This window comes from Marmota flaviventris, chromosome 9 (assembly GCF_047511675.1).
Source record: "Marmota flaviventris isolate mMarFla1 chromosome 9, mMarFla1.hap1, whole genome shotgun sequence".
NCBI lineage: Eukaryota > Metazoa > Chordata > Mammalia > Rodentia > Sciuridae > Marmota > Marmota flaviventris.
The window spans coordinates 86,483,964-86,506,940 of record NC_092506.1 but is presented as its reverse complement, the minus strand read 5'-3'; the positions used below and the strand labels follow the sequence as shown (position 1 = coordinate 86,506,940).

The 22,977-nt window shown below is 32.4% G+C and overlaps 1 protein-coding gene across 1 annotated transcript in view; it reads right to left on the bottom strand.

Moving 5' to 3' along the window:
• The window catches only part of Cntn5 (contactin 5), a 755,408-nt gene that overhangs the window by 275,378 nt on the left and 457,053 nt on the right, over positions 1 to 22,977 (bottom strand). Inside the window, exon 9 of the mRNA XM_027930609.2 lies at positions 7,765 to 7,946. Within this exon, the coding sequence (XP_027786410.2) occupies positions 7,765 to 7,946 (182 nt within the window). The remainder of the gene's footprint in view (positions 1 to 7,764; positions 7,947 to 22,977) is intronic.

Sequence of the window (22,977 nt, the reverse complement as noted above, 5' to 3'; positions counted from 1 at the left end):
ATTAGTGAGAACTTTGATCATTCAATTCCTTCATGTTCATTCATGTCATAATGGGTAGTACTTACTCTGAGAAGTAGAACCACATAAATTGTTATTGTGACAGAGATCTAACATCAGTTCTGAGGATAAAAATTATATAAGAAAGACTTGTTGAAGGAAATTGAACATGAATATCAGAATAGTGGGTCCAAAAGGACAACAGAACTGGGCAAATTGGCATGCCTATAATCCCAGTGACTTGGGAGTCTGAGGCAGGTGGATCACAAATTTTAGGCCAGGGGCGGAGGTTATAGCTTAGTTGGTAGAGTGCTTGTCTAGCATGCGCAAGGCCCTGGGTTCAATCCCCAGCACTACAAAAAAAAAAAAAGAAGAAGTTCAAGGCTAGTCTCAGCCAGAACTTATACCAAAGTAAAATATAGAAAGGACTGGGAATGTTGCTTAGTGGTTAAGCACTCTGGGTTTAATTCCCAGTAACAGAACAAAACGAAAAGATAATAGATGTTCAGTTCCAAAGTCAGTTCATAAGGGAGGAAATAAGAAAGAGAATAGCAACTCTCATTTATTAGATGCTAGTAGTACAAACTGAAACTTAACACCAAAAAACGCCCCCAAACCAAAAAACAACAACAACAAAACCTCCAAATAACCCAATCAATAAATGAGCTAAGGAACTGAACAGACAATTCTCAGAAGATAATATACAATCGATCAACAAATATATGAAAAAATGTTCAACATTTCTAGTAATTGGCGAAATGCAAATCAAAACTACTCTAAGATTTCATCTCACTCCAGTCAGAATGGTAGATAGCAAGAATAGGAACAACAATAATTGTTAGCGAGAATGCGGGGAATAAAGCACACTCATACATTGCTGCTAGAATGTAAATTGGTGCAACCAATCTGGAAAGCAGTATGGAGACTCCCTGGAAAACTTGGAATGGAACCACCATTTGACCCAGCTATCCTACTCCTCGGGCTATACCCAAAGGACTAAAAATCAGCATACTATAGTAACACAGCCACATCAATGTTTATACCAGCTCAATTCTCAATAGCTAAATGGTAGAAGCAACCTAGAAGCCCTTCAATAGATGAATGGATAAAGAAACTGTGGTTTATATACACAATGTAATATTATTCAGTATTAAAAAGAATAAAATGATGGCATTTGCAGGTAAACAGATGGAGTTGGAGAATGTCATGCTAAGTGAAGTAAGCCAATCCCCTAAAAGCAAAGGCCAAATGTTTTCTCTGATATGTGGATGTTGACCCATAATGAGGGTGGTAGTGGGTAGCATGGGACAAGTGGAGAAACTTTTGATAGGGCAGAAGGGAGAAAGGGGAAGGGAGGGGCCCCTCAGGGTAGGAAAGATGGTGGAATGAGATGAACAATGTTACCTTAAATACATGTATGAAGACGTGAATAGTGTGACTCTGTGTAAATGAAAAATTGTGCTCTATTATGTGTTCTATGAGTTAAAATGCATTATGCTGTCATGTATAACAAATTTGAATAAATGAATTTTTAAAAAAGAGAAATAAAATAATTGCTATGTTCTAAAAATTGAAATAATTTCTCAATTAACCCCTGTAATATTTATCTTAAAAGCAAAAAGATGGCATGTTATAAATCAGTAAACTCTGGCTTAAAAAGGTCAAAGAAGTTTGTCCAATGCCATAAAGTTAGTTATTTGTCTTTAGGTGGGAATGTTTAAGTACTTTTTCTTCCTTTTACTAGTACATTATAGTTATACGTGGTAAATAGGTTCATTTTGAAAAAAAAATAATACATACATGGAATTTGATTTGCTACATTTCTGTCTCTAGTGGCCCTACCCTTTCCTTCCCCTTCTTCCTCTCCCTACTCTCCTTCTCTACTGGTGTTCCTTTCACTCCTTTGTTTATTTTTGATTGGTTATTTTGTTTTTATTAGTTTTTTGGTCTTCTAACCAATATACTCTTTTCTTTTAGGAGCCCTACCATAGCTATGGCATACCACATTCAGGATTTCTAGGCTTGAAATACATCCTGGGTTCAAGCTGTAGATATGGAAGCTATTATTAAAAATATTCTTAATGAATTTCAAATATTAGCCCCAATTTTTGTGCTTGGCTTCCAAATTAAATCTCTTTATAGTTACATGTCATATATACTGAAAATGCTAATAGAGGTGGTTAGAAACAAGAGCAATAGTACACTCTCATATTTGAGTTTCCTAAACTTTCTAACCTTACTTTCCCACACTAATTGGTATACACTGTGCATGACCCCTGTAATCTGTCTAGACCAGTTTGCTGTTCCCCATGCACACATTCTATTTTTTTAATTATTCACTGCACATGGAATGTTCTATTTCTCTTCACTGTCTCTTTTAATTCTACCCATTATTTTAGGGTTAGTCTAAATTAAATAAATCGTATTAATCTTAACCCCAAAGAAAAACCATTTGCACTGTCCATGGACAAATGATTCTTATTTACTTGGAAAATTATCAACTAGTAGCTTGTTGCTCATGTGACTTAAATCATTACTTAATTTTTTGGTTGGTCACAGTATGACACTCAGATCATGAAATCATTGAAATAGTGTTGATTTAACACATACACAAATGTGTTGATTTAACATTTGTGTTAAATCAAATGCATATGCATTTGTGTGTATATCACATATAACTTAAGCACCTTATTTCACATTATTTAATTACAAAATATGGATACTTATATTTAATGATAATTCGTTTAATGTACTCTAATGCTAGGATGCACAGTTCGTGGGTGTTAAAAAGAAAGTGTCTTAAAAATTCACTAAAAAGAAAATTTAGGAATAACAAGTGAAAAATTAGAAATAACAAACTATTAAAACATTAAAATAAAAACAAATTTTATCATCTGGAAAATAGAAATTTCAATAATGTTTCTCCAAACATATTTTGGATTGCTGTATAAAATAGTAACATTTAGAATACTGATTTCAAAATAAATTTGTCATGGGATTCAAACAAGTGATTAATTCCATTATAATGAACTAAATCCTGCTTTCCTTTCTTACAAATATTTTTGGACACCATTACAGATGCAATGCTTACACAGAGAACAAAACTGCAAACATGCAACAGTGTCACCTCAAAATCTAGTGGGCGAGATGCAATTGAAATATTATTCAAATTCATTCATTATTCTATTAATTCTAAATAAAAATGGCCTGCAAAATTGCCCTTCATATTAAAAAAATGTTACCAATTTATCAATTCTTGAGGTGGTTTCAGATCTTTTCTGTTTTAACTATGACTCTTCCTGGCTTATAAATCTTTGTGCAGTCAGTATAGAATGTTTATTTCTATAATGACATCTGTATCACATAATAGGAAAAACTATAAAACAGTGTAACTTAGTAATGTCATTCGACTGCTTCTCTAAATGTCACATTCAATTAGTATATAAACTGCTCTTGCCAATTTAACATAAAAACTTTCAAGTAAGTCCAGACAAATACATTCACAAACACAAATGAAACATGAGAAGCACATCATGCTACAATAAAGTTAAGCTCCATATTGTAAAAATAAATTTAACATCATCTTTGGATAAACACTAAGGCTATTTGGATTTTTGGATTGTCATCCTTCATGATACACTTGAAAAATGTGGGTTATATTTAGAACAATTGAAGCTCAACTTTTATAATAGATTTCTTTACACTTTATGGTATTTCATAAGCTAATAGGTATGTACTATCTGGTCCAAGCCAAAAAAATTAAAGGATTATGTGAAAGGGCAGTGATAATATTTTAAAATAAACAGTTAACCACTAGATTTCAGACTGAATTTGTTTGAGGCCATGGTATCAAAATGATAGTACAACACTTTTAATATTCATAGAAAAAACAACAAAATTTTCAGTAATATAAAATCAGAAACACACAAGGTTACTTTTTTAAGGTTTTCTTTAGTGGAAGACTACAGGTAACTAGAGGGCAGTGGCTTTAGCTTCTGAGTAATGTGGTGCTAACATAAATCAAAACATGGTCTGCATTGTGGGAAATCTTCAGTCGATCTGGAAAAGAAAATTCTAGGTTGGGCCACATGTAAAAAAAATTAGGTAACATCTTTTATCTAGTTTTTTAAAGGCCACCTCTTTTAGGGTATGGAAAACTGAAGAGACATTTGGCACTTTAAACTCAGAAGCTGTTAAAACCTCACCAGATGTACAGTATATTGGCAACTATTTATGTAATACATTTGAGCTTCACATCAGTCTCTGGGTTACATTTTTTAAAACACTAAGCAGATGTGCACAAAGAAAACTCTTGCTTATTATCTCTTGTCATTAGAAATTCTGCAACTCTATACTGATAAATGCTAAGTGTTATTGGCCACCTTCATTGTTCCTGTACTCTTAAGCACTGAGGAGTTAACACATTTTATCCACCTAGATCACTTTTCATAATATGAATCTCAGTCGTGGGCCAATGAGAGGTAATGTGTGCTATGTTGGAAAGATTATACAGTTGGGGGTGAATACAGGTTCAAGTCCCAGTGCTACTATGCCCTTGCTCTAAAATGTGACTGGGAATAAGTTACTTAAATTTAATGAGTCTCATTTGTAACTTGCAGGTGGTAATTCTTATTTCAGTGGGCTACTATGATGATTGAGCATAATAAATATTAGTTACTCTACTCCCCTAACCCATTGCCCATGCATTAACTTCAACTTCAATTTTCTATCAACTCTATACATGCATATGACACCATTTTCATGATAAAAGTAGAATTCAAGTCTGGAAAAAATTTCTCCAAAGAAACAGTTTTGAAAATTTTTATTGTATATGAATCAGGAATCTACAATTATTTATCATTTCTGTAGTAAATCTTTCATAGCTGAAATATCATTAAAATTATATCTAATATAGATAAACACAATTTCGAAGGACAGAAAAACAAATAATGAATGGCAAGAGTCTGAATACATCATACAGCTTCCTCCAATATCAATACAGTATGTAGAAATTACCTGCTTTCCATCCCATGCCTGGGCTCAGGTCAGCTAATCTTATTGAGAGGTAACACCATATAACTAGAGGTGTAGGTGGGAGTTGAATTTTGGTATCATTGCCTGTTCAAAGGTGGATTCTGGTTCTACTGCTTACTTTTAAATTATTTTTTGAGGTGATGGAGATCAAATCAAGGGCCTCACATACAGGCGAGTATTCTACCACTGAACTACATCCTCAGCTTCTGCTTACTAATGACATCTTGTGTAATGAGGTTAGTACTACTAGACTGACTTTCTCATATGTCATAGAGAACCCTAATAACTAAGGGTTGTTTTGGTTAATGCGTGCACATGATCTGTGAGAACCATGTGCCATTTAGATATAGCTGGCCCGGTTTCTCATTCTAGATTAATAATGTTGATAGTTTTTCTATTTAGAGTGATGCGTGCTTTAGGCAATTTTATGTTTACCTGGCTGGCTTAAAGTATTCATCTAAATGTACATGACAAGCAGAGACCATAGATCATTTCGTAGTGACACACCTTCTCATCAGAAGCTATACCAATAATTTTGAGTCAAAGTAGTTATTTTCAACAATCTTGATAATGATCATTGCTGCCTATGAATTAAGCGGTTGGGGTAAGGAGGGGAGTGAATAGAGCGGGGGCATATGGGAAGCTCATTCAGTCTCCAGAGTCTATAACTCATTCTACTTGGATGTGGACCATTCTTCACAACAGAGATATTTGGGACAATTCCTCTATATCTTTAAGAGTAATACAAATTTCTTAATATAGGTGTGTGTGTGTGTGTGTGTGTGTGTACACACATGCGATTAAATAATAGAGTCCTGGTTGAACATTTGTCATATGTTATCAGATTTTTATCTACAAAGCAGGGCTAGAAATTACCTTATACAACTGTTATGAGGATAAAATTACATGATATATTTGAAGGTTAATCACTATTCCATTTGGGAGAACAACATTTTCCCCTCTATGTCCTACTGGTTTACCTTAAGGAATTATGAACAGTTATAAATACTTTTAGTTTCATCCAAAATTATTAACTTTTTAGATCCCATTCAAATATGGCATCCATGATCTAAAAATCTTACAAACTGTTAAATGACTTTTTAATTTTTTCCTTCCAGGATGCCTTCTCCAGTTCAGCACTCCTACTATGGATCCTACCTAAACCTTTCTCTGAGTAGAATGTGGCATGCACATGTCTTCATTATAGCATGTGTTCTATCCTAACACAGGATTAATTTTTCATCTAATCCAGTGGACAATGAATTCTTTCAAAGCTCCACTATTAGCCAGTGGACAATGAATTCTTTCAAAGCTCCACTATTAGCACGCAGAGCAATAAGAGACACATAATAAACGTTAATTGAATGAATGAATGAATGATAAGATTCTTATGGCATAGTTGAGTTGGTTGGAGGGGCTACATTCCCAAAGGAGTGGTTAAAGGTAAAGAAAGAGGCTGAATTCAGATATCAATAGTATTTCATAAAATCTGCTTGAATCAAATGTATGAAATATGATATGTCAAGAACTTTGTAATGTTTTGAACAACTAATAATAATAAAAAAAAGAATCAAAAAAAAAAAAAAAAAGAAAGAAAAAAACCTCCTTAAGAATGGTTGTATAGAGCCAGGGCTGGTAGTTCAATCTTGTAATCCCAGTCACTCAGGAAACAGAAGCAAGAAGATCACAAGTTCAGGGCCAGCCTGGCAACTTAGCAAGAACTTGTTTAAAAATTTAGAAAAGGACTAGGGATGTGGTAAAGTGCCTCTGCGTTCAGTGCCCAGTACTGATTAAAAACATAAATAAAGTGAAAGAATCCATGTACAGAACACTTAGTTATTTTGGAGAACTGATCTCGAGATACAGTAACAGTCATAGTTACTCCTAGGAATCAGCCATATGTGATTTTGACATTGCTCATTTCAATGCTCTGGCTTATTGTATTCCTCTCTTTTTGTGTGTCCCCATTTGGGCAAATGAGAATACTATCACCCATTATGAATATTGTAAAAGCAAATATGAAAATGGATGTGATTTGTGATCCTTAGAGACAAAGATGAGATTGTAAAAAAAAAAAAACGATCCAGATTGTCCTACTTCTCACATATTACCTGATGGGCTCTTCAGCATCTTTGGACAATATAAATAGGCCACTGAGGCTATTTATAATACAATGTTATTAATTCAGGCCAGAGGTCAACCAACTTTATGCAAAGGGCCTGAATGCCAGTCATGTAAGTCAGCTGGTCTCTGTCTCTACTGAATTCTGCAGTAGCCAGGTAAAAAGTGGACATAGAATATATAAGCAAATGGATTTGACTGTGTTCCAATAAAATTGTAATTACTAAATACAGCAACTGGGCAGAATTTGGCTAATGGGCAATATATGGTGACCCCTGATTCAGGCCCAGGGTTAGAATGAGTCAAAAAGTACAATATAATGTGTTAAAGATTTTTAATTTATCAGAGGATAGTGTTGGTACCAAGAAAATATGTTATTTTTTATGGGTGTAAACTATGTATGTTGTACAAAAAGACTGGTAATCCCTCATTTATTTTTAATTTAAAATATTTCTGTATGTGAGATAATTTTACGTGATGCTTTATTATGCAAAACAAGTACAGTTATAAATTATTACTTGGTTTTTATGTATCTAACCAACAGTGTTTAGTTAAATTTGCATTTTCAGTTTGACACTTGGGACTAGAGCACGCTTAGCTGAAAGCACTTACTGTATATTTGTAATTGTCCACGAAAAGAATTTTTTCCACGAGAGTTTTCAGCTCTGCACTCATATATGCCTGCATCATCCAGTTGCACATTCGGTATTTCCAGCACTGCCTGAGATTTCCGCAGACGTGACTTAATAGGAATATAACCATTAACCTTCATCCATGTGATTGTTGGAACGGGGCTATAATAGGGAGCAAAAACACAGTTAATACACTTTCCACTATTAGGCACATAGATTCTGTTATCTGGTAATTTAAGCACTTAATAGGCTGAGTGTAATAAAATGTAATCACAATTAAGGACCACATGCTCATTGATATACTTCACTTTCTATGTGGATTGTCTGATAAGTAGTTAGATTACAAGAGGATAGTTTCCTTCTCTTTGATTTTCAGTAAAGCAATTCAGAGATAATATTTACTTACTTTACCACATTATACTTTACTTTATATTTTAAAATAACACAATTAATATGACAAAATTATTAATATACAGTTATTGCAATGAGTCAAACAAAAGGATCATGAATTAAATAAAGAACACTTTTTGTCCCCATTCTATTGGCAAATTTCTACTGTCTGTAACAAATAACAGTTCATATATAATTTCACATCCTATGTCCAGGACTTCTATATCCACACATATGATGTTATTTTTGTTTTGTCTTTCAAAAAATGTAAATGTTGTCTACTTGGTTATTTTGTTGTTGTTGTTTTTGTTATTGAAAGACCACATCCAAAAATATAGAGCTGACTAATTCTTATTTAAAAAGTCACATATTATTCCAGTGTTTAGATGTAGCAGAATTTAATTAACTGTCCCTGATGGACATTCAGTATAGTGAGTTTTGTTTCATTCTTTTTTTGCAACTAAAAAACAATGCTGCTATAAATAATCTCACACATACATCATGTACTATTGCTTTTATTTTCTGTGACAGACTTTCAAAAAAGAGGAATGGATGGATCAAAGGGCATGCTCATTTTGTATTTTAATAAGTACTGCAAGATTGTTTTTCAATAATATAGTAGCAGTTTCTATACTTGTTGGTAATATAGGATTCTCTTTCTCTGCATCTTTGCCAACATTGTACAGAATCAATTTAATTTTTGTCAGTATTGATGGGTAAAATGTGCTATTTTGCTGCTTATTTAATTAATATTTCCCTGATCTCTAAGAATGTTGAACATATTTTCATAATTTCACTGGTCATTTATATTATTTTCCCTATTTTTTTTCTATTTTAATTTGCCTGTTTGCATTATTTCATTTCTTAGAATTCTGTGCAATACAACCTTTCAAGACTTTGTTTCTTAGAAATATTCTTCCTCTTTGTATGCTTATATAGCATTTGTGATATAATTTTTTAAAACTGTTTTTTTTTGGGGGGGGGGGAGAAACACACATGTCTATAGTTTCCTTTATGACTTCTGAACATTTTCTTAGGTAGAAGATGATCTCTAAACCCATTTATGTCAATTTTTGTGCAAATTTTTTGGTAGCACTTAAAATATGTTTAAATGTTTTTATTTTTAATATAACTGGATTATATTAAATGTTTTGGTATGAGATAGGGAATGTAATTATTTCAGTTTCATTAAATAAGTAAAATGCCTTTGCTACAATATGTGAAATGGTGCTTTTGTCATACAATTCCACATACTTTAATCTGTCATATGTCTCACATGGTTGAGTCTGTTTTGGGCATCTCAGTTCTGTTCCACTGATTTATTTATCACTATCTATATTTAATATACTTTATGCTTCAGAATTTTCTAGTTTGATTTCTCACTACCTCCTTCCACATCTCCTGACCCAGAAACACATCTCTCTGTGTTTCCCATCATATCTGTTAAACTCCTACCAATCCTTTGAGACTCGTCCTAAATGCCTCATCTTTAACCATGTTCTTATTTGTGTAGCCAGCTGAGATCTTTTTATTTGTTTTTTAAATAATAAAGCATCTTACTTTCATCCCCTGTAACACTCTGCCATAGATTATAGGTATAGGATGTTTCTCAAAAATATTATTTTAGGAAAAATATTTTTTTCTTCTAGGAGTCAATAGTAATGCTATTTATTATTAACACAATTATAATAAAAGCCCTTGGTTATCATTGAATACTTTTATTATTTATTTTCTTAGGAATAAGACATAAAATTGAAATTTATAGGTTTAAGTTGACAATACTTGCTTCTTTGTTTAGGTATATATTGTGGTAATATCAAGAAAAGCTGAGTTCCACCTTCCAGAATAACTGGTGCATAAGTATGGCATATCATTCTCTTAACATATGTAAGAACTGGTGTGTGATTTTTAGAATCTTACATCTATCTGTAAAGTAGAAATTATCTGTACCTTATTAGTTTTGCTGTGTGTGTACTTATTTGTATGTGGTTGGTTTGTGTATAGTTAGCTTTGAGAGATGTGGTATCATAGCGATAGACTGCTTGGTAAACTGCCAAAATATTCATGTCTCTTATATTCTGTACCAATTTAAAGAGTAGGGAAGCTATTTTTTTCTTGGAATACCAATAAGATTCTCACAAAAACTTACCTAGCCTGCTTTTATCAGTGGGATTAGTTCTTTACCATGTTCGCTTTGATTATGCTGTTTAAAATTCTGCTTGCATCAAATTTTGTTATTTGTTTCACTAGAAAATCAACTATTTCAACAAATTAAATATTGTAGCAGTAAGTTATATAATTTTTTAAAGTTTTAAAAAAATATTCCCTTATCATGAGTACTAAGTAGCAGTAGTGAAGTGTAGTTTCCACAACCACATTTTCAGGGTATAAAGGTAGCTTTGTAACCAAAAGGGATTTAACATTGCATTTTTCACTATCCTCAATTGTAAAATATGGTGGGAATATTAATATTTATGTCAGAGAATACTTATATACATCAGGAAATTTGAACTGGTTGGTACAGAAAAAGGAGACCAAAATATTTGTAATGATCAGATGTTTTCAAACTGCTTCATAATTTTAATGGTATTACTATGTGTTCTCTGGTTTTCTTATACAGAGAGACCATTATATATTTGTTAGGAGGATGTGCCTTCAGGGATACCCGTGTCCAAAACCAATTTGGACACAAATATGCTATGTAATTTTGATAATTTGCCTAAGTTCCCTGAATTTGGTTCCCCCATCTGTAAATGGGAATATTTATTTATTCTTCCAGAAAGCAAATATTTCTAGGGTAGTAAAATTAATTCCTTTTTTCAGTAGTATGTCCTCTATTTTCTAACCATAATAGAGTGTTGGGTATATTGTTAATAGTATTCAATAAACTTATGAAATAATTGAATGATTCTCATAAAATTCTTTAAAAGAGTATAGTAAGCTCTTTGTAAATTAGTTAAAAAGTCATGCAAAATATTGAGTTCCCAATAAATGTTAGCTATAATAATCTTTTAAAGATTAGTTGTGTCAGGTTGTCTATTTTACAATAAACATTTTGAGTTTTTATTACTTTTTTTGTTTTATAAGTTTTTTTAATTTACTAATTTATCTTTCTCTATCAGTACATTTATATTATATTATTAATTTTTCTGCTGGATGATCAACATAATTACTATTCATGATCAACAGTAAAAAATATATAACTGACTTTTACTCTGATATCAGATGTAGCCAGATACTTATTTTGATATAGAGAGTGATGCAGAGTTTATTATTTTTGGAGCTTGATAAATCTACCTTTTTACCCCAATACAAGATCAGTTTTTTAATACATTCTCTATTCATTGGCAATAAAATGAATCCCTTATTTAAGATAAAAGTTTAAAAATTAGCCTTTAAGTAATTTTTAATTGTGTCCTCCAAACATTATTTTAGTGTTTTTTCATAATTTTAAAGCAATTTAACTTTCTAGCAAATTGAATCTTCTCTGGACTATTTGAAAAAACGAAAAAACAAAACAAAAAACAACAACAAAAACAAAACAAAACAAACAAAAAAACCCTTCTTTATCAGTAGATGCAAAGTTGATATGCTTGAAGCAGAAATGAAGGTTCTAGAACCTGCTTGCTTATCCATCCATACCACACAAAACCACTGCTCTATTTATTTTTCAATTTTGTCCTAATTGATCTGTCAGAATGAGAGAGTTGTTAATTTCCCACTATTTCTATTACTACTATATTGTCTTATAGTTCACTAAGATTTATTTTTTTATTTTAATTTTTTCCTCTGGAAATAAATGTTCATGACTGTTCATATTAAAGTTTTAATTATTTTAATAAAAATAAAATTATTCTCTAATTGAATGATATATTATTTAAATTATATTTTTAAAAATATTCCATTAACCTCATGCACCTTTTCTACTTATCCTCCTATTTTTACCTTTCTTTTTTGTAGTGGGTCACTTTGTTTTGCTCTGACAGAAAATGACTATATTTATTTTTGGCCCAAAGACTATATTTGCAGATCTTTACATTGTAATTGTTGGAATTTGACTTTTTAATTTTTATTGCTCTAATGAATTCAACTATTTTTATTTAATCAAATTGGAATTGAATGCAGAATCAAACATAATTTCATACTGAAACAAACCTTTAATGGAAATAAACCTTGGAATTAAAATGATTATGAATTAAAAACTTATCAGGAAGATATGACTGTAAAAGTAACTATGCAGATTAAAACTGAAATAGAAATAATATATAACAATGTAATAAATAAATCTTATAAATATAAGATTCAATGTATATAAGTTAAACATGGAACTGCACATATTTGTAGAGAATAGAACTGAAATCATTGAGAGGTTTGAGCCTTTCAATGAGACACCATGAGACACACAGGAGAGAAAATACAAACAGAATGGACTTCAATTAATGGAGACGTAACATAAAACCAGAGGGCACAGCTTAAGTCCAGTCAAATATAAGAGATGGAGGTAGAGGGTGGGGTGAGGGAGGGATAGAAAGCATTATTGAGGCAGGGAGCTACAGGGAGGTAGAGAGAAACCATACTAATGAAAGACAGAGTGATTAGAGAAAAAGGAAACTAAGTAATATCCTTAGAAAAATGGCATAAAAATTTCCCAAAATCATGCACATGGATCTTAAATGCAAGGAACATAATATATACAAGGCATGGCTAAGAACACAAAGCACCGATCACATACCAGTAACCACAGAGGAAAGATAAACTATCTACAAAATAATAATAATTACAATGTTCACTAACTTTCCAACAGCAAAAATGTAATCAGAAGAATACTTTGGAGTGATTACATATTCAATGTGGTTGGGGCAGATTATAAACCTAGAATTTTGTATCTTGTAAATTTTCTGTTAGGAATGAAAAGTAAATAAATATATCATGTATATAAAAACTGAACAAGTTTATTACTAAGGCACTATCACTGAAGGATATATACCTTAGAAAGAAGAAAAATTACTTCAAAAAGGGAGCTGAAAACATAAGTATAAATGGGATAACATTATAATAATAATGACAAGACTAATAAAGTAGATGTATAAAAAAAGACAAAACTAAAATGTTGACCAAAAGGGGTATGTGACATAAAGGAAGAATTAATTAGGGTTAATGTGTCCTAAATCTATTTTCTTTTGTGATAGAGAATGGTTAGGTTATTGATAAACTTTAGATTTATGAAAGGATAGTGAACATTTTCAAACAGATGGAGTACATAGCCAAGACTGGAAAAGCTAAGCTCTTCCTAAAATCCATTTATTTTTCTTTCCTGCACACTCATTTGCTATTTTTCTATTTAAATCAGCATGGACATGATGGTTGTTTCTGGCAATAAAATATAGTGAAATGGCTTTTATTCTATATATTTCAACTATTTTTCTTTTGGGTAGGTGAATATCAATGTCCAGGGCAACTTTGGAAGTCACAGGTTGAGAATGTCAGGACTGAGCTTCTAAATGACTGTGAAGGGGAAAGTAACAAACATTACCTATGTCCATCAATAAGACTGACATTTAAATATTTACCTTGCTAAGATCCTGAGTCTTGACAGTTTGTTATTCCGGCTAGCATTGTCTTACTAATCTGGTATGTGAAAACGGAAACCTACCCTAACAAGACATTAAGTATTTGGAATTAGAACAGAAGGTGGTGAGGTTCTGATATTGGAGAACAAGGAGATGAAGTCATATGTTATGAAATGGAAAATATCTGGCAAAATTCCCATCTTTGATAACTTGGAATGCTGATCTAAAATGCTTACTAAGTCTAGGGAAGGGGTTAAACAACAGAATATTAAAGCAATGCTACATTCATAAAAGTCTTAGAATACTTATTGGATTCTTAGGAGAATCAATGAGAACACAAAAAGTGGGTCCTTAGCTTATACAGTAGATGAATCGCAAAAGTGGATTCAGTTCTCCATCAGTCAGTATTCACATCCTTTGCCATGTAACTGCAGATCTTACATTAAAAGATGGAATCTACTTACCAACTCTGAATCTGACTTGCCTGATGACATGTTTTTAACCACTAGAGTGCAGCTGTAAGACTTGTGTGCTTCTGCTTTCTCTCTGGACCCTTGCCTTTGCCATGAGAACAATTAATATACCTGGGACATAGAATACTCCTTTACCCTTCAATGGTTTGTGTCAGGCCCCTTCCCAGTCATCCACACCCCTGTCAATAATTTAGGAGTACTTTTGCTTGTTTTGGACTTTTATGTAAACAATAATACAGTGTATGCTTTTGAAAATCTGGTTTCTGTCTCTCAGCATAGAATTTAAAAGATTCATTCATGTTGTTTTATATGTCAATAGCAATTCTTCTTAATTGTTGAGTAATATTTCAATATCTATAAAGGCCACAATTAGCTTATTTAGTATTTTCTGGATAAAATTTTGGACATTTGGTTTCTTTTCACTTTTAGCCTATTATAAGTAAAACCATATTGTATATCCCTGTACAAGTTTTTGTGGACATATATTTGTATGACTTTTGGATAAATAACTAGTATCATAAATTCTGGGTCATGTGGTAAATTTTTCACCATAAAAGAAACTGCAAGACTATTTTATACAGAAGATGCATATTTTCATGCTTCCACCAGCTATGTATGAAATTTCTAATTGTTATATATCATTGAAAAAAGTTGGTATTTTAACTCTTTTTAATTTTAGCCAGTTTTGTGAATATGCAATGATACTAAAGTGTGATTACATTGCCTTCTCTGATTACTAACAAATATGAATATTATTTCAGTTTTTATGGGCCAAATATTCAAATATCTGCTTTATTTTTATGCTGTATTGTTTTCTTTCCAATATTGAAATGTAAGAGCTATTTGTAATACTGGATACAAATCTTTTCTCAAACATGTCATAAATATTTTCCCCAGTCCAAGATTATTTTTTTTTAAACCAGTAGCTTTTGAAATATGCAGGTTTTAATTTTGGTGAAGGCTTCAACTCTTGTTTCCAGCATTTTTTGTTTTTCTTAGGAAAATATTGTTTGGCTTTAGAAAGTCAAAAGTAAAATTTTCACATTTGTTCTAGAAGTTTTAAAGTTTTACATTAAGGTCTATGGTACAATTCATTTTTTGTCTTTAGAGTGAGAGAGGGTAAAAGGATCAATGGATCAAATTTTGCAACATGGCTATCCACATACTAGCAGTATTTGTGGAAAAAATACCCTTTTTCCATTGAATTATTTAGCACTTTTTGTGATAAATTAATTAACCTTTTATGTGTGGGCCTATTCCCAGACTGTCACCTTTTCCATTATCTATAAACCTGTTTTTTTTTTTTTTTTAGTATTCATGTTCTACCAAGTCAATTTGTATTCTATGCTCTTTAAATTTTCATGTAAGTTTCAGAAGTGGCTTGCTAATTTCTAGAAAAATTAAAGCCTTCTAGGATTCTTACTGCATTATGTTGGATTCATAGATTTGAGAAGTGACTTTTGAAGACTATTGAATCTTGATATCCATGAACATGGTTTATCTCATCATTTATTTAAATATTGTCTTAATTTCTCCCAGAAATGTTATAACATTTCTCAGTGTGCAGGTCTTGTGAATATTTTGTTTAGTTTATTCCTAAATATTAATTTTGTGTCTTTTTGTGCTTATTTATTAAAATAGTCTATTTATGCATATAATGCTGTTTATAAGCCAAAACAGTTTAATATCAAACTTTCTACGTCAAAGGATTTTACTTCTTTTATGCTTTATTGTACTATCTATGACTCTCATTAAGTGTGGAACATAAGTGATAAGAACAGAAAAATAAAGGTGAAACATTTCAGTCCTTGACAATTAAATATTACAGTGAATATTGATTTTTTTTTTGTAGGTGCCTTTATCCTGGATGAGAAAGCTTTTTTCTAATCCCATATTAGTTAGTGTTTCTTCAAATGTATTGGATTTTTCATCTGCTTCTTCTGTATTTAATAAAATGAAGGTGAGAGTTCCTTCTTTTATCTATTCATGTGGCAAATTACATTAAATTTTAATAATTGAAAACAATTTTGTATTCCTGAGATAAACCCCAGATGGTCATGTTGTATAATTTCTTATGTGTTTGATAGAATTAAAAAGGGGGGAATAACTGGGATTTGAAGTTTTTGTAGTGTGAAAGCTTTTAATTAAAAATTCAATTTAATTAATAAGAATAGAACAATTCCTATTTCCTATTTTTGTGCTAGTTTTAGGATTTATATCTTTTAAAGGATTTATTTGGCCTCTATGAAATTAAATATTGTTTAGAGTATCCCCTTCTTGTTATTTTAGTGCTTTAAAATATGCACATAGTGATATTTTTTCTTTCCTATTTGATACTTGTAATTTGAGTTTAATCTCTACTTTTTGATATTTACCAGTTTTATTGATATTTTCTAAAAGCTAGCATTGAGTTCCATTTTTTCCTATTGTTTTTTTTATATACAATTTTTCTGATTTCTGCTTTTTTCCCGTTCAAATAACTTTGAGTTTATATTTATTTTTATTCTATTTGTTTAAGCTAGAATTGTAGATTACTGATTTTCAAATATTCTTTTGTTTGAAGGTAACCATTTACCTCTAAGTAATTCTTTAATTGTATCACACATTGTGTAACACAGTATCACTTATTTCAAAATATTTTCTATATCTGTTAATAATATATAATTTTATTGTAATTAAATAATATATTTTCTTAACTTTCTATCTTTTTGTTGAAATGAGACTTTGCTGTAGCCCAGCAATATGTATGGTTCATATTAGTAAATATTTCATATGCTGATAATATATTGTGTGGTTGTGTGTCGCAGCATACTTCCATCCAGTATCAGCTAAGTCAAACTAGTTAATAATTGTGTTCAAGTCATTTGAGCTTCACTCACTTTCTTCTTGTAAATGATGAATTACTGGAGAGGAGTTACTATACTGATGTTTCTGTTCTATAGTTCTTGCAATTGAACAATTACTGGAGAAGAGTGCTAAAATCTCCTACTATAGATAAGAGATTGTCAGTTTCTCCATTAAGTCCTCTGAGCTTTTGCTTCATATATTTTAAAGCTCTGGTATTAGGTTTATATATTTAGGATTTATAATGTCTTTTTGAGAAATTCACTTTCTTGTGTTTCTAAAATTTTCATTTTTATCTTAGGAAACATTTCTTGTACTTAAAGATAATAGTCTGATACTAAGAAAATCTCTTCAATGTTGTTATAATTACTGCTTCATATGATATCTCTCTACTTTGTCTCTTTCATCTTAACAAGTATAAACACACACACACATATACACACACAGATACTCATTTAAAGTGGGCTTCTTGCAGGAAATATACTATAAGACTATGCTTATTAATCCACTTTGATGCTGTCTGTCTTTGTTGTGGTCAGTACATTTACATTTAATATACTTACACTTGTGATTAATTCCAGTATTACAATATGCATTTTCTCATCATTCCATTTGTTCTTTATTTCTCTTTTGACCTCTTTTCCTTGCCTTACTTGTTAATTACAACTTTGATATCTTTGTGTGTGCATGATATTTAAAGGCTTGCAAAGTATATTTGACATTATCACACCTGCATATTTTCCTTCTTATGTATTGTACAATTCATTTTTTTATTTTCAAAAACATTTTATTTCATCCATATGGTATTATTTGCACTAAATTTAAGTTTACTATTGAGTTAAAATTCATATTGGACTAAAAACACTTTTTTAAAAAATTAATTTCTTATATATGACAGCAGAATGCACTATAATTCATATTACATATATAGAGCACTTTTTTTTCATATCTCTGGTTGTGTTTAAAGTAGAGTCACACCATTTGTGTCTTCATACATGTACTTAGGGAGTGATGTCCATCTCATTCCACTGTCTTTCCTCCCTCCCCTCCCCCCGGCTTTGCCTTATCTAGATAATATACATTATTTTTATGTACTTTACGAATCACCCATTGTTATTTTTAAAGAAAAATGAAAACTATAAATTTAAGAGATTAAAATGGAATATATTTTATATTTATACACATATTTTAAAAATTATTTTTCTTAATTACTTTGTGGGGACTGGAATTTCCAAAAAGTATTGCTTTGTTTTCAACCTTAAAAGCTTTCTTTAACATTACTTTTATTGTTATCTATTGCAACAAAGTATTACTAGCTTTTTCCCTGCATGAAAATGTCTATTTTGCTTTGATTTTTGAAGAATATTTTTACTAGATAAATAACTTCAGGTACACTATTTTTGAACATTTTATTTTCTGCTCTTTTTTCAGGAATTATGTTATGGTGTGCCTTTATACATTTTCCTTTTTTTTTTTTTTTTTTTACTCTGCTGTGTTTCATTGATATTGGGGACCTGTGGGGCCAAGATTTACAATAACTTGGATAATATTTGTTCATAATTTTCAAATATTTCTTGCCTAACCCTTGTTTCTGCAACTCAAATTTCATATATGTTGTATAAATTATTATTCCAGGAATTTCTTAGGCCCAATTCATTTTCTTTCTCTACAGTATACTAAATACACTGTACTTTACAGAGATTCTATTGCTTTACGTTCAAATTCATTGTGTTTTTTTGCATCATCTAATTTTCTGTTAATATAATCTAGTAAATTTTCATCTGAGACTTTATTTTAAATGAAAAATTGTGCTCTATATATGTAATAAGAATTGTAATGTATTCCGCTGTTATATATAAATAAAAAAAGTTTCATTTAAGATAGTTTATAGTTTTATCAATTGTTGTTGTTGATTTTCTCTTAGCAACTTTATTAGTCAGATCTCTGTAGGGAAAGAGAACCAATAAGTAAGATATCTATATTCACATATTAATGAAATTCATGGGAATTAGCTCATGTGATTCAGGAAGCTGAGAAGTCCATTGATTTTCTCCCTGTTATTTTGCAGAACTAGAGAAGACAGTGGTACAAACTCAGTATGAGTCCAAAGGGCCCAAGAACCAGGGAACCAATGGATCAATCTGAGGCTAAATGCCAGAGAAACTGGGGGCTGATGGTGAGTCCTCAAATTGAAAGCTCAGCAATGTGTGATTCAAGTGTTGTGGAGGTTAGATTATGGAAGTCTCAGTTCTGTAATGTGGTGTGAATTTACTTTCCCTCATTATTTTTATTTTATGCAGGTCCTCAATAGATTAGACTGTCCACACTGGTAAGGGAATATCTTCCTTATTGTACTTGGTGATTCAAATGACAATCTCTTCTGGCAACACTCTCACAGATATTTGCATGGATAATGTTTATTAGCTATCTGTGTATCCCAGTCAAAGTGTCGCCTAAAATTAACCATTGCAATGATTGGGCATATTAAGATCTGTTTTAAAAGGTGTTTTCTTTATTCCATCTTTTCTGAGATTTCTAGCACTGTTTATAATGATTTTTCTCCTAATGATATTCTATATTTTGTTTTTGTTTCCTCACACTTCTAGCAATTTTGTAGAGGCTATACATTGTCAGTTCCCATAACTACTGGTGATTTTCTTGTCTTTTTTTTTTTTTTTTTTTTCCTTTCTGGCTGTAGAACTACTTTACTTGTGGTCCAGCTTACCCTTTCCTATGCTTTTTTCTTTTTCTTTTTGTAATCCTTATTAGGTTGGGTTCAAAATAGACTTTTTGGGAGGGCTACATTAACCCTACTCCTATAGCCTTATCCTTTTGGGGGTCTCTACTGAATGCCTCATGAATAAAATAATGGTTTTATTGATGTGGGTTGGTTGAAGTTTCAATTACTCCTGACCTTGGGCAATATCCAGTATCTTTTCTCAACTCCCTTGTGTGTTTTCCTTCTCCCTCAATTTTTCACCCTTTGCATGCATAGCTTACTATTTGTTCATATTTTAATGAGATCTGAATGCAGATTTATGAAAGGTATTCTCTGTGTAGTTCCCCTGTTTCTTTTATCTGACCTATCAGTCACCTCAGTTTCTCTGATCTCCCTTCTCTGTGTTTTCAGCTCAGTGAGACTTATTTGTTGTTGTTGTTTTTTCTGGTATTACCTGACAGAAAAATGGGATGATGATCCCTTTCATCTTGTTTGTTTTCACTCTGTGAGGGATCACAGTCCTGATATGTGTGTATTTATTTATTTATGTATTTACACACTAAATTATTATTTATTAGATAAAAATAAATGAATTATAACTACCTTCAACACTGTGGAGAAGTCTTAGACATAAAGGTTGAGAAACATAAGCAAGTCGCAAATGCCCACATGTGGTAAAACAGAATTTCATCTATGTTCAAAAATCAAGCAAAAATAAAGAAAGTATTTTTAGATATATCCATGTGTCCTAAAATAATTTCCCTGTAAGCAATCACAAAGATTATGAGCACATATTCTAGGTTTCTAGTTCCCTCTTAGGGTAAGACAGGATGACATGATTGAAGAAGACCACTCAGGGGACTTCAATACTCTTCTTATCATCAGTACTGCTTTGCTGCTTGCTGGCTTCATAAGTATTCTCCCAAACTAATATCACATCAAAAGTTGTATAGAGGTGGTTAGGGGACTGGGGTTGTAGCTTAGTAGCAGAGCACTTGCCTAGCATGTGTGAGGCACTGGGTTTGATCCTCAGCACCACATAAAAATAAACAAATGAAATAAGGGCATTGTATCCATCTACAACTAAAAATATTTTTTAAACAAAGTTGTATAGACAGTGTTTGCTCTCTTTGTTCTTCATATATTCTCAGAAGTGATAATCATTATCCTTTTCCAAATACAAATTTTGGTGGGTAAATAATCTTTTTTTAACATAAAAATTTATTTTCTACTCATATTAACACATCTTATAACCACTACTTTTTGGGCTTGTAAAAATAATGGATATGTATTTAAAAGGAATTAGGTAAAATCATATCTTCCTATTGACAGTGGTTTTCAATATGATCTTAGAGAACAAATTACTTCCAACAGTTTACATTGAGTTTCTTAAATCTCTGATAGTTATTTAAACTATACACAAATAATTTAAAGCAGAGAAGTCCCATTGAAAGAAAGCTCAGTTCTTTCATATTAGAATAATCACTTCTTGATATTTTTAAATCTAAATTCTTATATTTTCCCCACAGTCAAAAAATCAAATTACTGACCTAAGAACCTATTTTCCATGTTTATTTTTTCCAATCCTTAATCTTTACATCATTTTTACTTTAGCTTGTGTTTTGGCACTCACTACATGGAATTCTAGCTGGATCTTAATTAGTTGCCTAAGAGCAGAAAACCTCAAATTTTTATAACCACAGTTAAAATTACTATTGTCCACTTTCCTAAATTCTTAATGTCTTAATTCTTAGTAGTATATCCTTTAAATTTACGGCTTCCTCTGGAGCCATTTTTAGCTACTTTATTATCTCTTCTCTATATTAAAACCTAAATTTCTTTGATACAAATATCTCATTTGATCCTCCAGAGAAGGGAATTCTAAACAGGTTATACAATTTGTAATATAGAAGGCAAGGCTGTGGGGGTATGGAGGAATATATCCAGAACATGAAACTACAGTTAGCATAAGAAAAACACTTCCTGAATGAGCAGCGATAATTATTCTTTACTGGTATGAAAATAAAGGAGATAGCAAGCAAGCAATGACAGTATTTCTAGAGTGTGAGAGATTTTGTTTGATCAAATGACAGGGGGAGTGATCTCAAATTTTTAACTATGTCAGTAAAACTTTACTGAGTTCTTACCATATGCCAGATATGTATTTAAAATTAAAATTAATAAAATGTATGATGGCTTAATTAGAAAGTAAAAAACAAAACAACAAGAACAACAAAAACCCTGTACCACGTGATTCAAATATAGGGAAAAAAAAGGGATGTTAAGGGAATACAATCAAGAAAGCTATTTATTAGGGATCCAACATGGCGGCGAGAGGGGAGGCAGCGCTTTCAGTACCTCCTCAACAACGGGGTCAGAGAGACGCATGGATACGCTTAGATTCGACCTGCTGAGAAACTCCTAGCAAAATTCCACTAAAGAGAAACCGGCCGGGAATCGGTAGGATTTTTGGAGGTGACAGTTTGCCCTAGACGAGTGAATCTCGGCCATGCAGCGCAGAGGTCCAGACCCGCCAGCCGCTGCCCGCGCGACTCTCGGCGACTGTTGGCTGCCTGCATGCGGCCCCCGCATCAGGGTGGATAGCCTCCGAGGCGCAGCGCAGCAGGAGCGGTGCAGGGACTCTAGGAAGAGGTCTCTCGCCAAGCCTTCATGAAATAGCGAACCGGGAGCTGAAACCAACCAGAGACAGACCAGTCCCACCCCTCCCTTCCGACACTCTGGCAAGGAGCCTGGGGCCCGCCATAGCAGAGAGGTGACATCACCAGAGTTCCGCCGACAGAATTCCTTCCCAGCGGAATCCACCTTAGCAGGTGTGTGACTCCCACCCCCTCCAGATACAAGCAGCCAGGAAACCTCGGGAATCTCTCCGGGGGCGTGTCTGTAGGGAAGCAGAGGGGATTCCAGATCCCCACCTCCCCTTAACACCAGCGGCGACACCCAAGATCTTAGCCGCCAGTTTCTGGGGGCGTGCCCACCAAAGGGGTCCGGAAAAATTAAACTGTTGGTTCCCAGATCATACCCACCACAGCACTGGGGCTTAGATGAATGACAGAGAGGGTGCTCATCGTTCGGGATATAGGACACGCGGTGGGGCTGCAAGTGTAATCAGATCCTTGGGGAACCGCCTCTGGTGAACAGGACCTGGCTGGCTGGCTGGGAGGAGGAACGGGGGAGGG